We start from the raw sequence: 23610 nt of genomic DNA on the forward strand, positions 1-23610 counted from the left end.
ACAGAAAACGCGTATATACGCACCTTCAATTCACTGAACCTGCGTACAGATCTATAAAGGATAATTTATTCTTTTAAGCATTCAGACATTAGTTAACCCAGATTTATAGATCAAGAGTGCGCCGCATATAACATATCAAAATCATACAGAGATACCAATGTTCAAGCCTTGAGATTTAGATCCATCAATAGTCCTTATCCTTCTTGCACTCAGGTTCCACCTTCATTCAGATCTAGATCTGCACCATAACCCAATCTCCCGTATTCCAGTTCTATCACAATATCAGATATTCAATAATTCAGATGATGCCTTGCCACATGATCTACTTCCTCTTTTATAGTTTTACGCCTTCCTCAATACCACGGTCCAAAACCATAATAAGCCAATACCAAGGGCCAAAAACCTGGGTTCAACTCTTCTGCCAAGATACCATGGTCCACAACCAAAGGTTCAAATTCCAAGGACTAACAACCACGGACCAAAAATAAGTTTCCCATCATGTACGCGCTTTTATGTGCATAAAAGTGCATGTATACGCATACGCGACTTCGGAACGTATAAACCGCGTGTATACGCATACGCGACTTCGGAACGTATAAACCGCGTGTATACGCGTCTTCGGCAAGATGTACCTGCGTATACAAGATTTCCTTCATTCTGAGCACTTGAACTGAGATCTGTCACCAAAGTGAGTTGCCATCAAGGACAACACCTGTACCATAGCGCCACATCTGTGCCAAAATGCCAACAATCTCCCCCTTTGGACTTGATGGCAACCCCATGATCCTCAAAGTCATTCTCCCCCTTTATCATCAAGGACAAAGGGTTGTGCTCCCCCTGAGTACATGCTGATATCTCTGCTCTGCTGTGCTGAACATGCTCCCCCTGACTGTAGGCAAGATCTGCAAAAAGATGTTCTTCAAGAAGAACCATGGCTTATACATCATAAAAGACCTTCCTATCCAAAAAGACTCGATACATACAACCATCACCCAACCAAGTGGGGATACATCAGAAATTTACATATGACAACAGATCACAACAATCATCCCAGGCATAGTGGGGAAACCAAAATAGGTCGTTACATGACCTTGATAAGCAAATATACATGACATAGAGATGAAATATCAAGACTTATGACCAATAACTACTATCAGCAGCATCTGACAATCACTGTACATATCAGCAATCATGTTCACCTTCTGACCTTCTTTCTGCAGCTGATCCACCTGAGCCAAAAACAACTTGAGTACTAGACCCAAGAGCTTCTAAGGTAATGCCAACAATGCATTATTAGAAAATTATCTGCTCCCCCTGAATCTGTGCCTGATGGTCTCTGACAGACCCATCTCAGACTCTCTCCAACCAGAGTCTACCCTTGCTGATTTTCTTCAGAACTCCATATACGCGACTGCACCTGAATAAAACGGCGTATGTACGCGGATACCCCTCATCCAACTCGCGTACACCAACTTTTCTTGGAACAGACAAGCTTCAACAGCAGGATGAAGCATCAACGACTCCCAGCTTCTGTCTGAGATATTCAAACGTTTCCCTGGGCAGTGGTTTGGTGAGTATATCAGCAACTTGTTCCTTAGAAGGAACATACTCCAATTTGACCTTTTGTTCCAACACTTGTTCCCGGAGAAAGTGATACTTGATCGGTATGTGCTTGGTTTTTGAATGCATGACTGGGTTCTTTGAAATGCTTATTGCACTTGTATTATCACATAAGATAGAGACAGGTGGATTACAAGTGATTTGAAAGTCCTGCAAGGTTTGCATCATCCAAAGGAGTTGTGTGCAACAGGATGCAACAGCCACATATTCTGCTTCAGCTGTAGATAAAGCAATCGAACTCTGTTTCTTGCTGAACCAAGATACTAATCTGGAACCCATAAAGAATGCACCGCCACTTGTGCTCTTCCTGTCATCCACGCTTCCGGCCCAATCTGCATCTGTGTAAGCATGAAGAGTGAGATCTGTATCTCTAGGATACCATAGGCCATAGTTTTGAGTTCCTTGAAGGTACTTGAAGATTCTTTTGACTGCCTGAAGATGAGTTTCCTTTGGGTTGGCTTGAAACCTTCCAGCTATTCCCACTGCATGCATAATATCTAGTCGTGTACCTGTCAAATAAAGCAAGCTCCCAATCATGGATCTATAGGTTGGTTGATGCACTGCTGCTGATTCATCATTTGCACTAAGGCTGCATCCCGTAACCATGGGGGTACATACTGGTTTCGAATCTTCCATGCCATACTTCTTCAAGATCTGCTTGAGGTATTTGGTTTGAGACAAGAAAATACCGCCTTCATTTTGTTGGATTTGCAATCTAAGAAAATATGTCAATTCTCCAAGTAATGACATTTCGAATTCTTTCTACATCACCAAGGCAAAGCTTTGACTCATAGCTTCTTCATTGCTCCCAAAGATAATATCATCTACATACACAACAAGTATTAGCAATTTGTTAGTTTCAAATTTTATATATAGATTGCTATCTGCTGATCCTTTTGAAAATCCTTGTTGATGAAGGTATTTGTCCAACCGATAGTACCAAGCCCTTGGAGCTTGTTTAAGCCCATAGAGAGCCTTTTTAAGTTTGCATACAAGATTTGGATCATTTCCAAGGATAAAGCCATCTGGTTGCTCAATGTACACTTCTTCTTCTAAGTCTCCATTCAAAAAGGCTGACTTTACGTCCATTTGAAATACTTTGAATTTTTGAAAGCTTGAGAGAGCAAGGAACATTCGGATGGCCTCAAGTCTTGCAACAGGAGCAAAGGTTTCTTCAAAGTCTATTCCTTCTTGCTGCGCATACCCTTTACAAACAAGTCTGGCCTTGTTTCTAATTACTTCTCCATTTTCATTCAATTTATTTTTGAAGACCCATTTTGTTCCGATAACATTCTTATCCTTTGGTCTAGGAACCAGCTCCCAAGTGTTGTTCTTTTCGATCTGCTCAAGTTCTTCATCCATTGCTTTCACCCAACATTCATCTTTGCATGCCTCTTTCACATTTTGTGGTTCAGTGGAGGAGAGTAATGCCAAATAGCTTGAAGCTTCTGCAACTGTTCTTCTTGTTTGTACACCTGCTTCTTTCTGCCCCACAATCTGAGATTCTGGATGATTCTTCTGAACATATCTGGATGGAGTCTTCTCTTCTATTCTTGTATGCTCCTCTGGTTCTTCTTGAGGTTCTTCTTCTTCATCGTTCTGTCTTTGAGGGTAGCCTTCATCTTCTTCAATGTCTTCATGATGTACTTGCCTAGGAATGTATCCCTTCTCATCAACCACTACATCAATGCTGTCAACAATTTTGCCAAGTCTTTTATTGTAGCACTTGTATGCTTTGCTATGTGGAGAATAACCAAGAAGAATGCCTTCATCTGCTCTAGGTTCAAGTTTGCCAAGTTGCTCATCAGTATTCTTAATATAACATTTGCTCCCAAAGATTTTGAGGTGCTTTACCGAAGGAGTCTCACCACACCAGAGCTCATGAGGGGTTTGAGTGTTGTTCACCCGGACATTTATTTTGTTGAGAATAACAACCGCAGCATGTGCAACTTCACCCTAGAACGTTGCGGGAGTTCCCGACTCATCAAGCATAGCACGAGCCATTTGTTGGACTGTTCTGTTCATTCTTTCCACAACTCCATTTTGCTGAGGAGTTCTAGCTGTAGAGAATTCTCTTCTTATCCCGTGTTCTTCACAGAAATCGAAAAATTCGTTTGAGGTAAACTCCCCACCTCTGTCGGATCTGAAGCACTTAATTTTGTATCCTGATTCATTTTCAACCAAGGCTTTGAAGGATTTGAATTTTTCGAATGCTTCATCTTTGTGCTTCATAAGTCCTAACCAGACAAACCTGGAGAAATCGTCAATGAATAATATCAAGTATTCTTCTCCTCGAGGTGTCCTTTTCCTGAATGGACCACATGTATCTGTATGAACTAGCTCAAGAGGCATGCTAGCTGATCCTTCCTTCTCTGGAAAGTTAGTTCTGGTTTGCTTTCCAAACTGACATGATTTGCATATGGTGTTGTCTGGAATTTTGATATCTGGAAGATCGCGAACTGCCTGATATCTGCATGCTTTCCTTATTTGTGAAAAGCTTAGATGCCCCAACCTCCGATGCCATAACCAGTGTTCATCATCTTTGCTTAGATAGCATTGTTGTTGTCCTTCTTCAAATATGTATAGATTATTTGGAGTTCTTTTACCTTTGATCACCGTTTTACCTGTATCAAGATCACGAACAAGACATCCATTTGTTCTAAATATCACCTCGGTTCCTTGATCACACATCTGGCTGACACTTAGAAGATTATGTTTCAATCCATCAACATACAAAACATTTCCAGCCTTGACCTTTTCTTTTAACTGAGCAATCCCTTTTCCTTTTATAGATGCAGGAGTATCATTTCCAAAAGAAACTTTCTTTCCCTTTTTTAGAGCAGAATATGACTCAAGTTTTTCTTTATCACCTGTCATATGCTTCGAACATCCACTGTCAATGTACCATAGATTTTCCTGCCCCTCTGCATAAAATGCTATCCCACATCTTTCTGTTTGTGGTTCCTTTATTCTCCATGTTTTGGTGCTTGAGGCTTGTTCCTTTGTCTGCTGAAACCTGCTCCTGCATTCAGAATCTTCATGACCAAAATTATTGCAAATAGAACATTCAACTTCATTTTCAAGAGCCGAAAAGTTGTTATAGGTGTTTTTTGTAATCCCGGTCATACTTCTTTGTTTTTGAGCTTCTCTAGTCATGATTGTTTTATATGCAACACATTGAGCTGCTTTGTGACCAAAGTTATGGCAAGAGAAACATTGTCCATTGAAGAAGCTTCTGCGGTTATCAAATCTACCGGCCAAGTGATTGTAATTTCTATTGTCATCCATTCTTGAACCAAATTGAGAAGATTTTACCTGTGGCTGGTTGTAGCTCTTGTTCACCCTTAAGACGGATTGCCCCTGATAGCCTTTGTTTGCAATTCGTCCCTACTTTACCTGATGGTCTCCATTGTGCTTTTGCTCATTCCTTTTTGCTGCATCAAGATAACTTTTTGAGGTGGATGCTTGAGAAGTTTCTCCATTATAGCCCAAACCTGTCTTGTTTAGTGGAGAACGTTGTACATTGATAATCTCATCCAGAGTTTCAGATCCTTTGACAAACTTAAGATTAATAGCTTTTGTTTTCTCAATCTCTTTTCTAAGAGCAACAATTTCACCTTGTAATTTTCCAAGATGTTTTTCCTTTTCATCAATTTGAAATTGTAGAGTATCAATGATCATATTCTTTTCTTCTATACATCTCTTGAGTCTAGTAATTTCTTCATAAAGGCTATCCACATCTATAGCATCCATATAATCATCATCTTTAAATGCCATTAACAGTTTATAGTCATTACTTCGTTCATCTTCATCACTATTTGATAGACCATCACTATCTTCATGAGTGTAGTAGCTTTTCTTATTTGCACTCTGTTTCTTGTTCCATCTAGCAGGTTCCTTTCCCTTGTCGATATTATCCTTATGAGGACATTTGGCAGCATAGTGACCTACTCTTCCACAAGCAAAGCATTTGAAGGGCAACTTACCTCTGAACCGTCCAGCACCCCGTTGAAGATTTCTGACAAAATTTGATTCTTCTTCTTCTTCTGACCCATGTCCTGATTCATAGTACTCTCCTTTGCCTGAAGCCTTGAAGGCAGCTTCTCTCCTGTCAAATGGACCTCCTTTCCTCATTTCATAAGCAGTTAGAATTCCGTGTAGCTGAGACATAGTAAGCGTTCGTAGATTTTCTTTTTCTTCTATAGCAGACACTTTAGATTCAAACTTGGGGGACAATGATCTTAGAACTTTTTCAACCACAATAGCCTCTTTTATTTCTTCACCCAAGTTCTTCATGCAATTAACAATCTCATCTACCCGAAGGAAATAGTTAGCCACACTTTCATCATTATACATTCTGAGATTCTCATATTGAATTCTGAGGGTTTGAAGTTTAGCACGCTTTACCTGTTCATCTCCTTCGTAGCTCAAGACAATCTTGTCCCATATTTCTTTTGCAGATTTATATTGCATAACCTTCACGAATTCTGTTTGAGATAAGCATCCTAGCAGAGTATTGACTGCTTTAGCATTTGTTTCATATTTCTTCTTCTTGGCCGCATCTGTAGGAGTAGCTGAAGGAAAAGTGTAGCCTGTATCTATGATATCCCAAACTTCTGTACCAAGAGATTGAAGATAGGCAGTAACTCTTACCTTCCAATAATTGAAGTTTGTCCCATCAAAAATTGGAGGTCTGATTGATGCTTCCCTCTCGTAGTTGCTCATGATGAATGATCTTCCTTCAAGCGATCAAGCTTCTCTGAAGGACCAAGCTCTGATACCAATTGTTGGAAATAATACTGAAAGGGGGGGGTGAATCAGTATTATCAAGCCAAATATTTCCTTTTTAAATTCCAGATGATATACGCTACTTAAGTTAATACAACCCGCGTATATACGCAACTACAGATAAAGAAACCCGCGTATATAAATTAGACTTATAATTTGAATTATCTTTCAGATGTCAGTTTATTAATCTGTGATTCAGATAAACAGTACCGGAAACAGTGAAACAGAGCAGAAGACAGTCACACACAAGAACACAAGATATAAGGAGGAAACCCAATGTGGGTGAAAACCCCCTGCTGCAATTCGTCTCTATCTTCTTTTTAATTAGAAACTTCTCTTTACAATGTCTTGTACTGGAGCAGACTTTACCAGTACGCAGGCTGCAACCTGCAGAGAGCTACAACTCTCTCTCTCATTTTCCAGCTTCCCTGGAAGGGAGCTTCAACCCCCTTAGTTCTTGTACTAGCTTGAGATACTAGTACGCAGGCTCCTACCTGCAGAAGGCTGCAACCTTCTCTTTGCTTTCAGGGACCTCGTTTCATTAATTTTCAGACTGGATCCACAAGTAACATCAATCAAACATCAAGAATTTCTGCATAACCCAAACTCCTTTTCACCAACCAAAAGCTGAAACAACTAAGCACTCCTCTGACCACTGAACCCAGAACATAGTAACTGTAATCAAACACCAATCCTAAACCCAGAACACTGCAGCAATAAAACAGAAGCAGCTAGAACATAAATCAAGACATATACGCTACTTCACTGTTCATCAACCTGCGAGTATACGCTTCTGTACCACAACCAACCTGCGTATACGCGTCTTTCATTCACAGAAAACGCGTATATACGCACCTTCAATTCACTGAACCTGCGTACAGATCTATAAAGGATAATTTATTCTTTTAAGCATTCAGACATTAGTTAACCCAGATTTATAGATCAAGAGTGCGCCGCATATAACAGATCAAAATCATACAGAGATACCAATGTTCAAGCCTTGAGATTTAGATCCGTCAATAGTCCTTATCCTTCTTGCGCTCAGGTTCCACCTTCATTCAGATCTAGATCTGCACCATAACCCAATCTCCCGTATTCCAGATCTATCACAATATCAGATATTCAATAATTCAGATGATGCCTTGCCACATGATCTACTTCCTCTTTTATAGTTTTACGCCTTCCTCAATACCACGGTCCAAAACCATAATAAGACAATACCAAGGGCCAAAAACCTGGGTTCAACTCTTCTGCCGAGATACCATGGTCCACAACCAAAGGTTCAAATTCCAAGGACTAACAACCACGGACCAAAAATAAGTTTCCCATCATGTACGCGCTTTTATGTGCATAAAAGTGCGTGTATACGCATACGCGACTTCGGAACATATAAACCGCGTGTATACGCGTCTTCGGCAAGATGTACCTGCGTATACAAGATTTCCTTCATTCTGAGCACTTGAACTGAGATCTGTCACCAAAGTGAGTTGCCATCAAGGACAACACCTGTACCATAGCGCCACATCTGTGCCAAAATGCCAACAGATTTTGGCACACAAACTGAGGCATTCTAACCTCTGGTTTGACCAGCGTTGACTGCCCTAGTTTGTGGCAGCAGGTTGACTGCATTTGACTTGGTTTTTCGGACTGTTTATGGGCTGCCTCTTCTTGTTGTTGGAGGCCTAGTTGACTAGGATATTGACCAAGCAAATTGAAGGTCATTTCTATCTTGTTTGACCAGCTTTGACTTTGCTGGTTAGGGTTTGCTGCTGCTATCATAAAATTACAGATTTATGTATTTGTATTATTTCTCTCTCTACTGAACTATTGAAGATTATAGAAGAATTGATCAAAGGGTTTCCTCACATTGGGGTTTGTCCTTGGCTAGCCGCCACATCTGATGTCTCTTGTCTTGGCTTGTTTTCTATTGATCTATTAATGTTCTAACAACATTTTACTTAATGTTAATGTGATTGCTAAACAATGGTTAATAAGAAGAAATTGAAGTAAACTACTCTAAGCATAGAACATACCATAAATTAACATGGCATCAGAGCAGATGTGAAGACGAAGCCTAAGCAAAGAAGATCCTTTGGGACTATATCGACAAGCGCCTAGTGGCCTACGTTTCCAAGCTCAACACCTCTAAGGAAATCTACGATAAACTGGTAACCCTGTTTAAAGTTAGTGATGCAAATCAAGTTTTGTTCCTTAAGAATAAGTTGAAGGAAATTAAGAAGGGCAAAGATGAGAATATCCAAGCCTACTTCTTAAGGATCACCGAGATCAAGAATGATCTCCTATCAATTGGGGAAGTCATTCTTGACAGGGAACAAGCCATCACAACTCTTCTCAACAATAATGTAATTCTAGGATTTGAGGAATTGATGGCGAGATACATTCAAGAAGAGACAAGGATGGAAGAGCAGGAAATGCGTGCATTTAGAGGCAATCCCGCTGCTTTCTCCTCCCATGCTAAAAGGAGAAATAATTCCGAGGAAAAATCTAAGGGAAAGGCCGAACCAAAAGGTGGAAGGAAAGGAAGATGTTTCATTTGCAACAAAATTGGCCACTATGTGAGGGAGTGTCCTGATAGAAAGGACACATCTCATGACGATGATCAAAATCACTCCCGGGGCAATTCCAACAACAATCAAAGGAAGGGCAGGTTCAATGGCAAAGGAAAGAGGAATGCCGAAAATCAAGGAAGTGGTCAACCCTCCAAGAAGGCAAGAAACTCCAAGTATGAATCTAACGTTGTTAACAAATAGCAAGATGAATATTATCTAATATCGGCCCTCTCTACTACTCCTTCGGATTCGTTGGTCAATGGGCTTATTGATAGTGATGCCTCAAGGCACTTCACTAGTTACAAAGAAGCTCTCTCTAATCTGATAGAGAAGGAGACCAACCTGGAAATTATTCTTGGAGACAACTCCAAATATCCCGTGAAAGTTGTAGGGAATGTCTCTATTCAATTGAATCAAGGTAACACAATTCATTTGCAACAAGTTCTATATGTACCTGATCTCAAGAAGAACCCGGTGTCCATTTCAGCAATGGAAGACAGAGGCTACAAGGTGGCCTTCATCGATGGCAAAGTACGTGTATGGAAAAAGAATTTTAAAGATGCTTTCACTCTTGGGTTTCGAGTTGACTCCTTATATCAAATCAGAGGAAGTCCGCTGGGTGTCATGTCTTGTGACACATCTCTTCAATCCGAACTATGGCACCGGAGGTTTGCTCACCTTCATTATAAAGCTCTACCCGATGTGAGACAAATGGTGACTAGGATGCCCGAGTTCAAAGTAGAGCAAGAAGGTGTATGTCCTAGGTGTGCCGAAGGAAAACTCAAAAGGGGACCATTCCCCTCAAGCCATAGCAAGACCTCCAGTATATTACAGTTGGTTCACTCCGACATATCTGGTATGATGCCTGTGAACTCCTTGGGAGGATATTTATATTACCTCACTTTTACAGATGATTATTCTCGCAAGACTTCGATATACTTCTTGAAAAAGAAGGATGAAGTGTTCTCCTGGTTCCATCACTTCAAAGTCATGATCGAGAATCAAACTAAGAAGAAGATCAAGATCTTAAGGACTGATAATGGGACCGAGTATGAATCCAATGCGCTCCATGACTTTTGTAAGGAAGTTGGGATTAAGAGGGAGACCACAACGCCATACACTCCTGAGTAGAATGGTGTGGCAGAAAGGAAGAATCGTACAATTATGGAAGTTGTTCGTTCCATGCTCCATGATCAAAGGCTTCCAAAGTTTCTATGGGTCGACGCTGCAAATACCCCCTTATATGTTCAAAACCGATTCCCTCATCAAGCATTGGATTCCAAGACTCCCGAAGAGATGTTCACTGGTAAGAAACCCGATGTATCTCATTTTAGAATTTTTGGAAGTCCTGTTTATTTTCATGTGCCGAAAGAGAAAAGGAATAAGTTGGGTGCATCTGGAAAGAAGGGAAACTTCGTGGGCTATAACGAAAATATTGAGGGCTATAGAATCTATGTGGTTGGTCAAAGGAAAGTCGAGATTAGCCATGATGTCACCTTTGACGAAGATATGGCTCTTAGCAAAGTTGACAATCTTCCTATATTAAGGAAATCTGGAGAAGCTGACACCAACAAACCGGAGGAAAAGCAAGATGAAACGATGCCCGAAGTGGAAGAACCTATGGACCCTATTGATCCCCCTCTGCAAGAGCCTTCCTCTTCTGGGAAGACGCCCTCATGGCTTAGGGGGACACTTGATGATGCCGAAGGACACATTGCACCCAGAGGGACTTTCCGGGAAAGTAAGAAGCCGACCTGGTATCATGGATACTTGACCATATGAATACGATCATTCAAAACGAGCCCTCATCGTTCGCAGAAGCTGTGAAGCATCAATTATGGAAGGATGCTATGACTGAGGAATACAAGTCCATCATGAAGAACGATGTCTGGGATGTGATCCCCAGACCCTAGGACAAAATTGTTGTCATTTCAAAATGGCTTTACAAGATAAAGAATGGAATTGATGGAAGTGCTGAAAAGTACAAGGCTCGTTTTGTTGCTCGTGGCTTCTCTCAGAAGGAAGGTATAGACTATGACGAGATATTTGCACCTGTTGCCCGATATACCACCATCCGCTCGATCATAGCCCTTGCTGCTTCGCAAGGATGGAACCTACGTCAGATGGATGTCAAGACCACGTTCTTGCATGGTTCGATCAAAGAGGAAGTCTATGTGGAATAACTTGAAGGATTTGAGATTCATGATCGAGAATCTCATGTATGCATGTTGAAGAAAGCCCTCAATGGGCTGAAGCAAGCACCTCGAGCTTGGTATGAGAGAATCGATAGCTACTTGATGAAGCTGGGATTCACTAGGAGTGAAGCTGACCCTAACCTTTACTTTAAGGTTGAAGATGATAAACGTCTCATACTGGTGTTGTACGTTGACGACCTCTTTCTGACGGGTGCAGACCGTCTTATTCACAAATGTAAGAGCGAGTTGGCTTCCGAGTTTGAGATGAAGGACCTAGGATTGATGCACTATTTCCTAGGACTAGAAGTCTGGCAGAAGCCAGGGGATATTTTCTTATCTCAAGGAAAATATGTGGTGAAGATATTGGAGAGGTTTGGTATCGTGGACTGCAAACCCATGACTACCCCAATGGAGCTTGACTTCAAGAAGTTAAGCGGTAGTTCTGCCGGACCTGTTTTGCAAAATGCTACTGAGTATGGTCAATTCATCGGAGCATTGATGTTCTTGGTGAATTCCCATCCGGATATATGTTTTACAGTCAACACGTTGAATCAACATATGGTTGAGCCTCACCAGTCACATTGGATCGTTGCCAAGAATTTGTTGAGATACCTTCATGGCACAATCACTCATTAACGAGTTGGCATCAATGGCTGGTGTTTTTAGTCAAAGTCAAACCCAATCAACTCCAGGGGTTGCCATCAATAACAACGCCATCCAATAGTTCAGATGGAGCAGCTGCAACAATGGAGAACATGGTAGTGTTGAAGACAGATCCAAGTGGACGAGGTTCTTCTAGAAGCACCTTCTTCGCTAAGAGGGAGTGTTGAAAATTCTAGCGAGAGATGGTCTTTTGGCTTGTGCCTTAGCCAGAGAGACTGAGTTTGTCTTTCCTTTCTCAATGGATGAGTTCGTCGAGATGGAGATTTCATGTGAGGTGTTGAAGGCTCAGTTATGTGGACCCTCAAGTGGCAGTTAAAGTTTGGAATAGGACAAGTTGGGAGCTTCAGTTTCGATTCCTTCGAGGATGAGTTATAACTCCAAGTTATGATTGGAGAGAGTTCAGTTTGAACTCAATTAACTTGTCAATCACAACTGCTGTTCTAAATTTGTTAATTGCCTAATTTTAGCATGGATCAAGCCTAAAGGAAGGACGAAGGCACAGATTTATTCATTCTTGTATGCATGAGTTTGTGTGTGTGAGAGCCTTGCTGTGAGAGCGTATCTTGGAGGAGCCAATACGCTGTGATAGAGACACTTATTGCTGTCAGATTTGCACTAGGATTTAGGAGGTTTTTCCTAAATAATAGGGGCCAAGACTGTGCTAGGAAATAGGAGGAACCAGCGCAAGGAAATAGGGCTTGGCAGGCTGCAAGGAAGTAGGAGCAGAGGTTGAGGTTTTGCAGGGTGTGTCTATCTAGTATATAGTATAGCATGAGGATCAGTTTATTTATCAGTGTGATAAATTATCCTGTAGGAGATCAGATTGCTCAAAACTCTATCAATAAAATTCTACAGCAAAGAAGTGAGTTTTCCCAGTTGGGTTTCCCCAGAAAAAATTATTGTGTCTTTTCTGTGACCGTGTTTTTATCTGTGTTTATTCCACTGCTTATGTGTGTTAAGAAATTCTGCGTCTTGGTGAAAAGAAATTAGTTTCAGATTGTTCACCATAGCAGTTGCAGATTTCCAAGGAATTTAACAGAACAAGTGCATGATCCTCATCAATGTTTCTTGAGGCCCTCATAATCTAAGTAACATGCCCTCGCCTTCTCTTTTTTAAATTTGTGATCCACTGCTTCACTGGGATGAAGAGAAACACCCTTCCTGAGTAACCAGTTATCTAAAGTTCCCTTAGGATGTGCTTGAAACTTGTTTCTTCAAATAGAGTTAGAATGCATTTGGCCTCAGCAAGCAGATGTTTAATTAATGATGATTTTTCCCTTCTGAAATAGTGAATTTTGTGACCTGCATTTTGGAAATTCCTTTGTCTAAACAGAGCTTTAGGTACTGTACAAGTGCCCTAAACTCTGGTATATTGTTAGTAGCTTTTCCCAATCCAATCTTACAAAGGAGAATGAATTGCACATTCTGATTAAGGATTGCACTTCTACTTTCAGCCTTGGTTTTTCTTCTCCAGTGCAAACTCATTCCTTAAGGTGCGATAGTCCTATTGGTCATCTCCTTGCTCTGTGGTCTTTGGCTTGACGGATTCCTAAACTTAGAAGGCCAACAGTAATTTGATAGTTCTTCTCTGTTATGATTTATCATCTCCACTTCTACTTGCATTTACAAATTTAGATTACAAGTTTTAATGCCATTTAATGTTCTAACAAGTTACCATGATTGCCTGGGGACAGAGTTTGAAGGATTGGGGAGAGGAGCAGTGGCAACCATGAACTTGAATGTTGGGGATGTTGCAGTGGAAATTCCTCAGTCGTTGATTATGTGTGAGGACACTGCTCTAAGGTCTGACATGGTGAGAGAACAATTATTGTTTCAATTTTCTGTCATCATTCAAAGTTTTTCTTTGAATATTTAAAATGGGCAGATTATAAGGGGCTTTACAAGTTTACAATAAAGAAGAACCAATTAGAAAAATAACCATTGTTTTATGGTTTAACAAGAAGCATTTTGTGTGAATTCTTTCTCTTGCATTTAATGCAATTTTCTGTATCAAGGCTTTACTTATTAATAGGTAAGGTACTCTCTTAGGATTTGTCTTTTTTCCTCTGTTGGAAGTGCTTCCATAAACGCACTCTGAGACACTGCACTGCATAACACAGACTTCCTTGAGCTTAAATTTCAGGTTTAAGGGGTATCTATTCCACTAATTTCACGTGGGGCTTGCACCTGGCTGCATTCCTTTTTTAACACGCCATTTGAGTAGGGCAGAGCACGGTGAGAATGGGATGCTAGTGGAGAGTTCAACACTCCGTCAATCTCACCAGTGAATCAAGTCCCTGTTGGCTCTGTTAGGAATTTTATATACCAGATCAAAGTGGACTTGCTAGTCCTATGGTAGATATGATCACAGGACAGGGCTTCATGATCAAAATCCAGAGAAGAGGGACAATTTATTTGAAATTAAGTTACTATTGAAATTGTGTGAAGATTTTTTTGATTAGTGCCATCATGTTGCTGCCTTAATATTTTGCAGACCCTTGCTCATTGAGAATGTACGAAGTTGTATGGGAATTGATGGTGCTGTTGAGCACATTTTCATAGAATGCCAAGTTTATGGAAAAACAAATATTTTCAGATTCTGAACTGCTTGTCACCAGATCTTGAACTTTTACATTATGTTGGCCCAGAGACTAGTGTTGGAGAAGATTGATGGACTTGCTTCAGAAACCATTACACTTCTATGGAGCATGAGGGAGCGTCACAACAAGCACTCAGAATTTATGCCTTATTTTGCCGCACTCCCAAAATCATTTAACACAGGTACTACTATTCGTAGCTGTAAAATATTGTCAACATCTAATAATCCATAGTTTGTAATGTTGGGAATAGTCCAGGTATAAAGACTTACCTCTGAGTCTTTGCCTGTTGTTTGATAGGTCTGAGTTTCAGCATTGATGCACTGACTACTTTGGAAGGTACACTTCTGCTGGAAGAAATTATACAGGCAAAAGAGGTTATCTCGGAGTCTTCTAGTTCTGAAAGTTACATATCTTTTCTCTGCTGGTTCAAGGAGAAATGCAATTACCTAGCAATTTCTAAATTTTTATCTCATTTTGCTCTGAGTTACAGCATCTGCGTGCACAGTATGAAAGCCTATGCTCCACATTATTTGCAAGTAATCCAGAAATATTTGCTCCAGAGTTTTATACATGGGACCAGTTTCTCTGGGCTTGTGAGCTTTGGTACTCAAATAGCATGAAGGTTTCTTTTCCAGATGGAAAGTTAAAAACATGCTTGGTGCCTGTGGCAGGTCTTCTTAATCACTCGGTATGTTATTCTTTATATTTTGTTATATATTGTGCTGAAGATGATTCTGCTTTAATTGTGATTTCTAATTTTAGATTACAACTGTTGCAGTTGTATCCACATGTGATGCACTACAGCACAATAGATACAAAAACAGAGTCACTAAAGTTGTATGTATCATGCCCATGCAAATCTGGGCAACAGTGTTACCTGAGCTATGGACCTCTTCCAAGTTCTAATCTAATTACTTTCTACGGCTTTTTGCTAAAAGGAGACAACCCTTATGACAACATCCCCATTGGTAAAGTTCATAATCCTTTTAAATTTGGAGTTGCTTATGTTTTCTAATTTTAACACACATAAATATTTTAAGTTTCACAGAAGAACCAGATTTATACAGGAGACATTTTGGTTACTCGTATGTCATACATTGATTGGTGAAGTTGTTGGTTTTGTCTTTATATTTTGTTAACAAAATCAGGATTGAAACAATGAGAATTTAGTTTATGATGACAATGGAATTTCAAACTGCAATATGATCCTTTCCTAAAAACAAACAATTTTCACATAAAAACAATGGAATGTCAAACTGCAATATGATCCCTTCCTAAAGAACATAAAATTTTGGCATAAACTCTTACCATCGCAATGCCAAAGGGTAAGCTGAGATCTGTGATATGGCAACCTTCATGTTGAGAAATCAATGCATGTAGTTATTAATGTTGATAATTAATTCTTATATCAATAATTATTATTATGAACTTTATTAATTATAATTATTAATCTATAAAGCCTAATAATAAGAATTATTATTATTAATCAAACTTTATTATTACTAGTATTAAATAATTATTATTGCTAATAATAATAATAATTAATTCTAATAATAATAATTATTATTAACGTTATCATTAATAATAATTATCCTTATAACAACCATAATAATAACTGTTATCATTAGTATTAATAATATCAAAATTAATTGGTCGGCTCTTTCTCTTTTATTTTCCTTCCACAAATTATTTATTATCCTTCATCCTTGCTCTTCACTGTGGATTTGTCCTTGTTACTACTCAAACTAGAAAGGGTCCTAGGAGGGGATCCTAAAGGGAAACTACTAGGTCAAGGGCAACAATGGAGAGATAGCCCGTTGTCACCTCAGCTAAGGCTCCCTACTATTTACGGACTTACACCGATGGGAGGAGACCTGGTATGAAGGGAATCACTAGATGAATGAGTCAATGAAGAGGTAAGGAGTGATTCCTTGGCCTATTCACAAGAGAGACTCAAATGTATGGTTTACTTGCTTGAGAAGCAAGGTGTAAGGCTCTCTAAGAAGGGCCAAGGGGATTTGAAGCAGTGTTGTGAAAATCACGATAAAATTGCGATTTTATCGTTTTATCGCAATTTTTTTCGATAAAACGATTTTATCGTGATTTTTATACGAATTTATCGCGATAACAATCGAAATTATCGTGGGGGGCTCCAGCAGCAAGGTTTTATAATGTTTTTTTTTTGGTTTTTTGTGAAATCATTTGCACAGTCGGGGCAGCGAGGTTTTATAAGGGATGCTAAATGTTCGAAATGCAATTTTTTTTTAAAGAAACAAATAATTTTTTAGTGGGGCAGCTTAATGATCAAGTCTAGGCCCTAGTATTGATATGCTATTCATGGTAATGTTAAATTCTTAAAGTAAAAGTGACATTCTCCTTAATCTTCATCTTCATCCTTTACTTAAATTTTTAACATTACCATGAAATGACTTAGGATGTTTGAGAGTGGTTCTGGCCTCATTGGATTTCATATGGAGAAAATAGAATTTTAGATTTCATTCAAAATGCAGCAGACTTACCAGTTTTTCAAGATTTCAGGATTGGGAGATTGTAATGTTTCCAGGTGACACCACCTGCCCGGGCTACCCCTGCCACTAGTAGAGGATGTGGTCTACCTCCTATAGCTCCTACTTCTAGTTCTTCAGCTTCTAGAGCATAGTAGACTCCACTGCCAACTCCACCAGCACCAGCATCTACATCTAGAGGGAAAGGGAAAGCTGTGGCATTTTCTCGCAAGAGGGGCAGAGGAAATCAATAGGATTAGACTTTAGTTATTTTCTTCATTTTATTGTATATGACATTATGACATGATGAGATACATTATTATATTTTTGTTGATATTTTGAGGCTGAGTTGGGACTCAGGAGTCAGGACTTACTATTCAGGACATGATTCAATGTTATGTGTGATTTTAGCACTAGAAATGATATTAAACATCTTATATATTAGTTCTTTTATCATATTTATGTGTCAATGTATTTATTTTATGTTGTAGATGGTTTAGATATTAAAAAATTGAAAAAAAAAATGAAAAAAAATGAATATTTTTGTACCAAACGATTTTTTCCCGATTATTTCCCGATAATTACGATTTTTTCTGATTTTTTCCTCGCGCCGATATTATCCTGATAACGACTAATGCAACATTGATTTGAAGGGCTAAGGTTTGCAAATAAGACTTATTAAAGAGGGACCTAGTCCTAGAAACCCTTGTGAAAACTTGGTTCCAAAATGGTCTTTGTGAAATTATCTTCAAAAAGTCGCGGGAGCAGGTGAACCCAAAATTAGGACAAGGAATTGGTCACTCAAAGAGGGGATTGACCTAATTGTGGAAGAGAAGAGGATCAATAGACGAATCTTCTTGGAATGAAATGCAATGATCCAGATGAGGTCACTAGCCAAGGGAAAGCAAGGGTAAGAAACAGTCCTCGAGCTAGGGCTTGCAATATCTCGAGATCCTACCATCAGATTTGCTTCAAATTTGTAGGGCCTCTAGAACAAACTCTAGCACAGTGGTGGACCAAAAGTCAAAGTGTTTTGATGGCTAGATTGTGAGATAATTGATGCCCTAGTTGACCTATGTAGGCTAGGCCTAGAGAGAATGGTGAGGAAAATATGCTTTCAGGTGATCACCTATGGAGGATCAGTGCCTAATCCATTGGGGGAAATGGAGTCAAGGAGATTCCAATGCTTGGGATGATTTCACGTAGTCGAGGCCTCTAGAACAATTTATCATGGCAATTAGGGCATGGGACAATTGCCTCAAGGTATTTATGCTTCAATATGCAATATATGATGACTTGTCAAGATAAAATTTCAACAATATATCTCTAGGAATATTCACTTATTCAAACATGGCCCATGACATGATGCAATGCTACAAAAAGACATATTTCCACCATTTCACATGAGAAAAGCAACAAATTTCAGCCTAGTATAGAGAAAATCCCCAACAACATGCATGTGACATAAGAAAATGACAAAATAGCATTAAAAGAGTACTTACATGTTAGAACAGGTATACCCGATCATCATTATATGCCAATATAGAAGCTCCAAGACAAAAAAGAAGAAATCCAAACATCAAAAATTTATCCATTCATCCAATTTTGTCCTCCAAAGAATAGCGAAAATCTCACAAGAGATAAGGATCCAATCCAAGTGATGATGCTAAAATGAAATCACATCACTTGTATTTATACATGTCCAAATGAATTCGATTTGCCTAATGAGGCCTAATTGAGCCCCTAAAATAAAATAATGTACAAGATAACTAACTTTTGGTGACAAGCCCACCAAACTAGCTCAAAATCAAAAGAATAAGCCCCTCAAGAGGTCGAATGATCAGTAATGCATGTGAATCGACAAGGGGAGTGATCATATGTGAATCGAGGGGCAGGACCACACATCCAAAATCGGGGTTTCCCATGTAATACCATCCCAGAAACCCAAAGGCCAGTAAAAGAAATCCCACAAAATGAGGGTTCAAGGTTAACATGCCAAAAGAGACCTAGGGGACAAGAGCACAAACCTAGTCCACTATTTCCACCAAATCCCCCCATTGTTCCATGCCCAAGAGTTTCCATGATAAGTAAACTAAAATACTCAATTACCAAATGACAAGGCATACCTTTAGGCTTGGGAGGCCCACCTTCAAACATACGATCATAACATATGGATGAGGGACCACATGGCTGGCTCATGTGGCGAAGAAATGGCACAACGAGCTACTTGGTTGTTGTAAGGGGCTACCCACTAAGAACCATCATCGAGAATTCTTTTATCTTAGGGATATCACCCACAAAAGTGATTTTATTAAAATAATTAATATTTTTAATGGGGTTCCTAAGTCTAAACTTAGGAAAATTAATATATTAATGGGTATTAATCTAATCAAGGGTGAAACTTCTAGAAAAAGACACGGATCAAGCCAAAACGATCTGAGCCTTTGATAAAGATTTAATCTAGGTCGTTAGTTGTCCAACAGGAAAATATATGAAGGGGGTTGAGGGTCATTTGGAAAACACACAGTGTGAGAGAGAAAATTAATTTTCTGAAGTGAGAAGTTCTCAGGAGGAAAAATTGATTGAGGAGATCTCTTGCAGTTGAGGGGCAGGGATAGCAGCTTCCGGAGAGAGAGATTCTCAGTCGAAGATACATCAGCAGAGAGAGGCAGTAAGTGATCAGAAGCCTTGACGCAGAGGCTGACGCAAGGCCAGAAGGGCCACGTAGAATTAGCGCAGAGGCAAAGAGAGAAAGTCGAAAATCAGAGTAGAGGGTCAGTTTCAGCAGCCGGAAGCCGGGGTGTGAGACCGGGAAGCTGAGAGCAATGACTCTGGGCTACTAATCAAATCCCCAGCTGGGTGACGCAGTGCCTGGAAGGGTTGACGCTCGAACAACATACAGGCAATGCAGAAACAGTAACGCAATGCCTGCCAGGGGCACTTCATCCAGCAATCGGATCAACCAAGATTTCTCAGTGATTGTGTGAGGTAAAACTCACAAAGCTTCTGCCAGTATTTCTCTTTGTAACTGAATAACCCTGTGAGGTATTTAGAGATGTATTCAAAATATGGTACTACTTAATAATAATAAACCCTCAGAGCTGCTGCACCAGTTTTCCCGCATTGGGTTTTTCCGGGGACATTTGTCCAAAAATAACCTTGTCCTATGTGTTTCTATTTTCCTTGCTCAGTTTCTATGTTTCAAAATCATATTTAATTAGTGTAGGCTGCTTCAGTAATTTACTTCAATGTTTCACGAAGAAATTGAAATAAGCTTGTAATGTTATTTACAATCAAGGAGAAGTAGATTCAGCTGGTTGCAGTATGTTGATTTGGGGTAGCATCGGATGTGCTTTAGCCACGAAAATTGGTGGAGAGGCTAAGGCACATGAGATCTCCAATACCCAGAAGGGTTTGGATAGATTCTAAACAGTTTGAGAGATATTAAAATAATTAATATTTTTAATGGAGTCCCTAAGTCTAAACTTAGTGAAAATAAAATATTAATGTGAATTAATATAAAACTATGTTAGAATGGTCCAAAAGTCATGGATCAAGCCAGATCTAATCTTAGCCATTGATTAGGGACTTAATCTCAGCCGTTGATTTGTCAACGAGAAAAGTATAAGAGGAGGCTTGAGGATCACCTAGAGAAAACACCAAGAGATCAAGATTTCGACTTTCTGGGGCTGGGTTTGCTGAGAAAGTTGAGAGAGTGATCAGAGTTGCAGCTGAGGGGCAGTGAATACAGAAGAAGAGAGGCAGAGATAGCACCGGGAGGATCAACGCAATAGCCGGAGAGAGGGATGCAAAACCAGCCAAGGGTTCACGCAGAGCCAGCCAAGAGCTGTGCAGTGCCTTAGGGGCCAACGTGAGTGACGCAGAGGGCCAGAGGACTGACGCAGTGCCTCCAGAGGCTGACGCAGACCAAGCCAGAGTGACGCTGAGCTAACGCAATCCCTAGAGGCTGACGCTAGGGTTTCGTGGGCAAATTGGAGTTGTGGAGTTGCCGGAGTGTTTATCCGGGGTTTCTGCCGGAATATCTTCTTCCGAGTAGAGAGGTACTACTGCTGAGATTTTTCTCAGTTGCGTGAATCGGATTTGGCACCCAGATTGTATTCTAAAACTGCTTAATAAATCAAACCCTCAGATAGCTGCACCGGTTTTCCTGCATTGGGTTTTTCCAGGGACATTAGTCCAAAAACAACGGTGTCACTTGTGTGCTTGTTTCTATTTCCTTCATTTGATGATCTATAATGTGTTGAGCATGTACTTGTATTTATTTCTAGTATTTACATGGTAAATAACTTGTTAATTAATAGAACAAGTAGGTAGGAATAAATTAGTAAAGTGCATGAAGGGTTTCTAACGTGTCAGACTTAGAAATTCCAACACAGTAGGATTCCTGAGATTGTTAGATCTAGGAATTTTCACATGGTATCAGAGCCAGGTTGATCTGAAATAGGAAGAGTAGATCTAGCACTGAAGCAAGGGCCAACTTGCTGCAACAAGCAACAGTTCGAATCTCGTAAGGGATTGCGCGATTCTAGCTCGAAAGGTTGTATTTTCGTGGGTATCTCTCTCTGAGTAAGCTGAGAGAGAGGTAAGACTGTCAGATCGAGAATTTGCTAAGGCAAAGGGAGCTACGCAGAGCTAGAGGGACGTAGTTTTCTCCAAGCTGAGTGTTGGGCAGAAAATCCTTCGGAAGGAAGAAGCAGATCACATAGTGAGGGAATACTTCCTAAGTGATTTCTTGCCGAGGAAATCAATATTTCTCATTTGCTGGATAACGGAGGAGCAACAAACTTACCAACTCCATCAGGGAGTGCGTAAGGCAGCCCAGGAGCTACGCAGTAGGGAGAAAGAGGGAGTTGTTCGACATTTTTCGAAGGATATGGGAAGCAATGGCTTGAGGGATCAGGACAGGTTGGATGAAGCTTCCAACTATGTCATCTGGAAGGCTAGAATGTCTTTCCTTCTAGATGAGCATGCCCTCAAGATGTATGTTGATGGTTTGGTAGTTGTCCCTGCGGATGCAGATCCACTGAAAAAGTACAGAGCTAAGATGGCTAAGGCGAAAAGGATGATCTTGGATGGATTCAAAGATCACATGGTGTGCCACATTGCTAGCAAAGGGACCGCTAAGGAGATGTGGGATGCCTTGGCTACATTGTATCAGGGATCTTTCGAGCAGTGGAAGATGTACTTAGAGCAGAAGTTGAGATATGCTAAGATGCAGAAGGGAGAATGTGTGGATCCATTCCTTGCGAAATTGAAGGAGACTCGTGATGAGTTGTCGACTGCGGGGCACACACCTCAGGATTCGGAGTTAGTGAGACTGGCTCTATATTCTGTCTCAGATGAATGGCAGGTCTTTGTCCAGAATATCCTAGGCAAAGTAGCGTTGCCAAATTGGGACAAGATGTGGGCAACTTTGAAACAAGAAGAGCCAAGGAGAGACCTGCTCAAGGTCAAACTTGACGGAAGCAGCAACAGCAGTGGGTTGAAGCCCAAATTAGAGGAAGAGGATAATGTGGCCCTTGCATCAAAGGGACAATAGAGACGAAAAAAGGACATTTCCAAGGTGAAATGTTTCAGATGTGGCAACATCGACCATTATGCATCGCAATGTCCTTTGAAGAAAAATGACAAGGATGAGAAGCATGATCCTAAGGTTGCAGCTGCAAAGATTGAATAGGAGGAGTTCACCATGACAGCCGAGATACCTCCAGGAAGGTGGTGAGCTGATATAGAATTGCAGTTCGATAGAGCTACAAATGGGTAGGATTCTTGAGGAGCCCACCTCTTGGACAATCACCTTGCTACGGGAGCTCATGTTCAATAGTAGCAGGATGGAGAAGTTTTCAATTGGTGCAATGGAGTGTTGATTCGACAAATGCAATAGTTAGTAGCGCCAGAATGGGAGCAGCGCAAAGCAAAGAGGCAGCAGTGCATGGAGGCATAGTGCAGAGCTTCAGCAACGCAATGGCTTTAGAAGACAGCGTGGGACTAGCTACAGTCTGTAATATTCCTAATTAGCCATGGCTAATTGGAATATTCGATTTTGCTCAATTTTGCCTTATATAGCTATTTATAAATAAAAAAGGTGAGGAGAGGGGGACATACTCACTTCATGAATAAAGACACTCCCTAGTAGCACAACGTTGTAACTTAAAAGGTGAGCCAAGGGGGGCCAAAGAACCACGTAGAGGGGGGGCCCACATAGACACTTGGAGTGACTGTGCAGATGGTGAGAAACACGTGGCAAGAGGAAAGCTTCATTGGAGGAGGTGAACCTTGGGATTGAGAGAGGCCAATGCTATAAAGGAGAGAGGAGCCTCCTCATTTTGGCATTCGATTATGTGCATTTGAGCTAGTCACTTCGACTTAGAGCACGTTGGCTGTTTAGCTAGTCTGCAGCACTGTTTAGTGCATTGAGTGTCTCCGTTCGAAGATCTCACCCTTAGCCCCGGGGGACTTCGAGTGCCTACTCGAGCAAGGTATTTCCATCAGTATTTTTGCAGTAGTTTCATCAGCATTTTGGCAGGAGGATTGAGCATCTTGGCTAACTGCACAGTCTTGAGAGGGATGACACAGTTCTTTCTGGCAGGAGTTCTGGATTGAGGTTTTGCAGGGGGATTTGTGCTGGGAGGTTGAGCAGGGGATCAGC

At 40.4% G+C, this 23610-nt stretch overlaps 1 protein-coding gene across 4 annotated transcripts in view; it reads left to right on the top strand.

Annotated features, from left to right (window-relative positions):
* The window catches only part of LOC149146090 (SET domain-containing protein), a 318457-nt gene that overhangs the window by 282970 nt on the left and 11877 nt on the right, over positions 1–23610 (top strand). For 3 of the 4 annotated variants that reach the window (XR_016264222.1, XM_089447463.1, XM_089447465.1), the window contains exons 5-9: positions 13531–13649; positions 14455–14617; positions 14734–14810; positions 14927–15124; positions 15215–15404. Coding sequence is in view for 3 of the 4 variants with exons in the window: in XM_089447463.1 (XP_089303589.1) it covers positions 13531–13649; positions 14455–14617; positions 14734–14810; positions 14927–15124; positions 15215–15404 (747 nt within the window). In the remaining variant the exon portion in view is untranslated. The remainder of the gene's footprint in view (positions 1–13530; positions 13650–14454; positions 14618–14733; positions 14811–14926; positions 15125–15214; positions 15405–23610) is intronic. The other variant, XM_089447464.1, reaches the window with a different exon arrangement.

Source organism: Pinus tabuliformis, chromosome X (genome assembly GCF_031772625.1).
Source record: "Pinus tabuliformis cultivar Carrire ecotype Pingquan chromosome X, CPIR1, whole genome shotgun sequence".
In the NCBI taxonomy this organism is placed as follows: Eukaryota; Viridiplantae; Streptophyta; class Pinopsida; order Pinales; family Pinaceae; genus Pinus; species Pinus tabuliformis.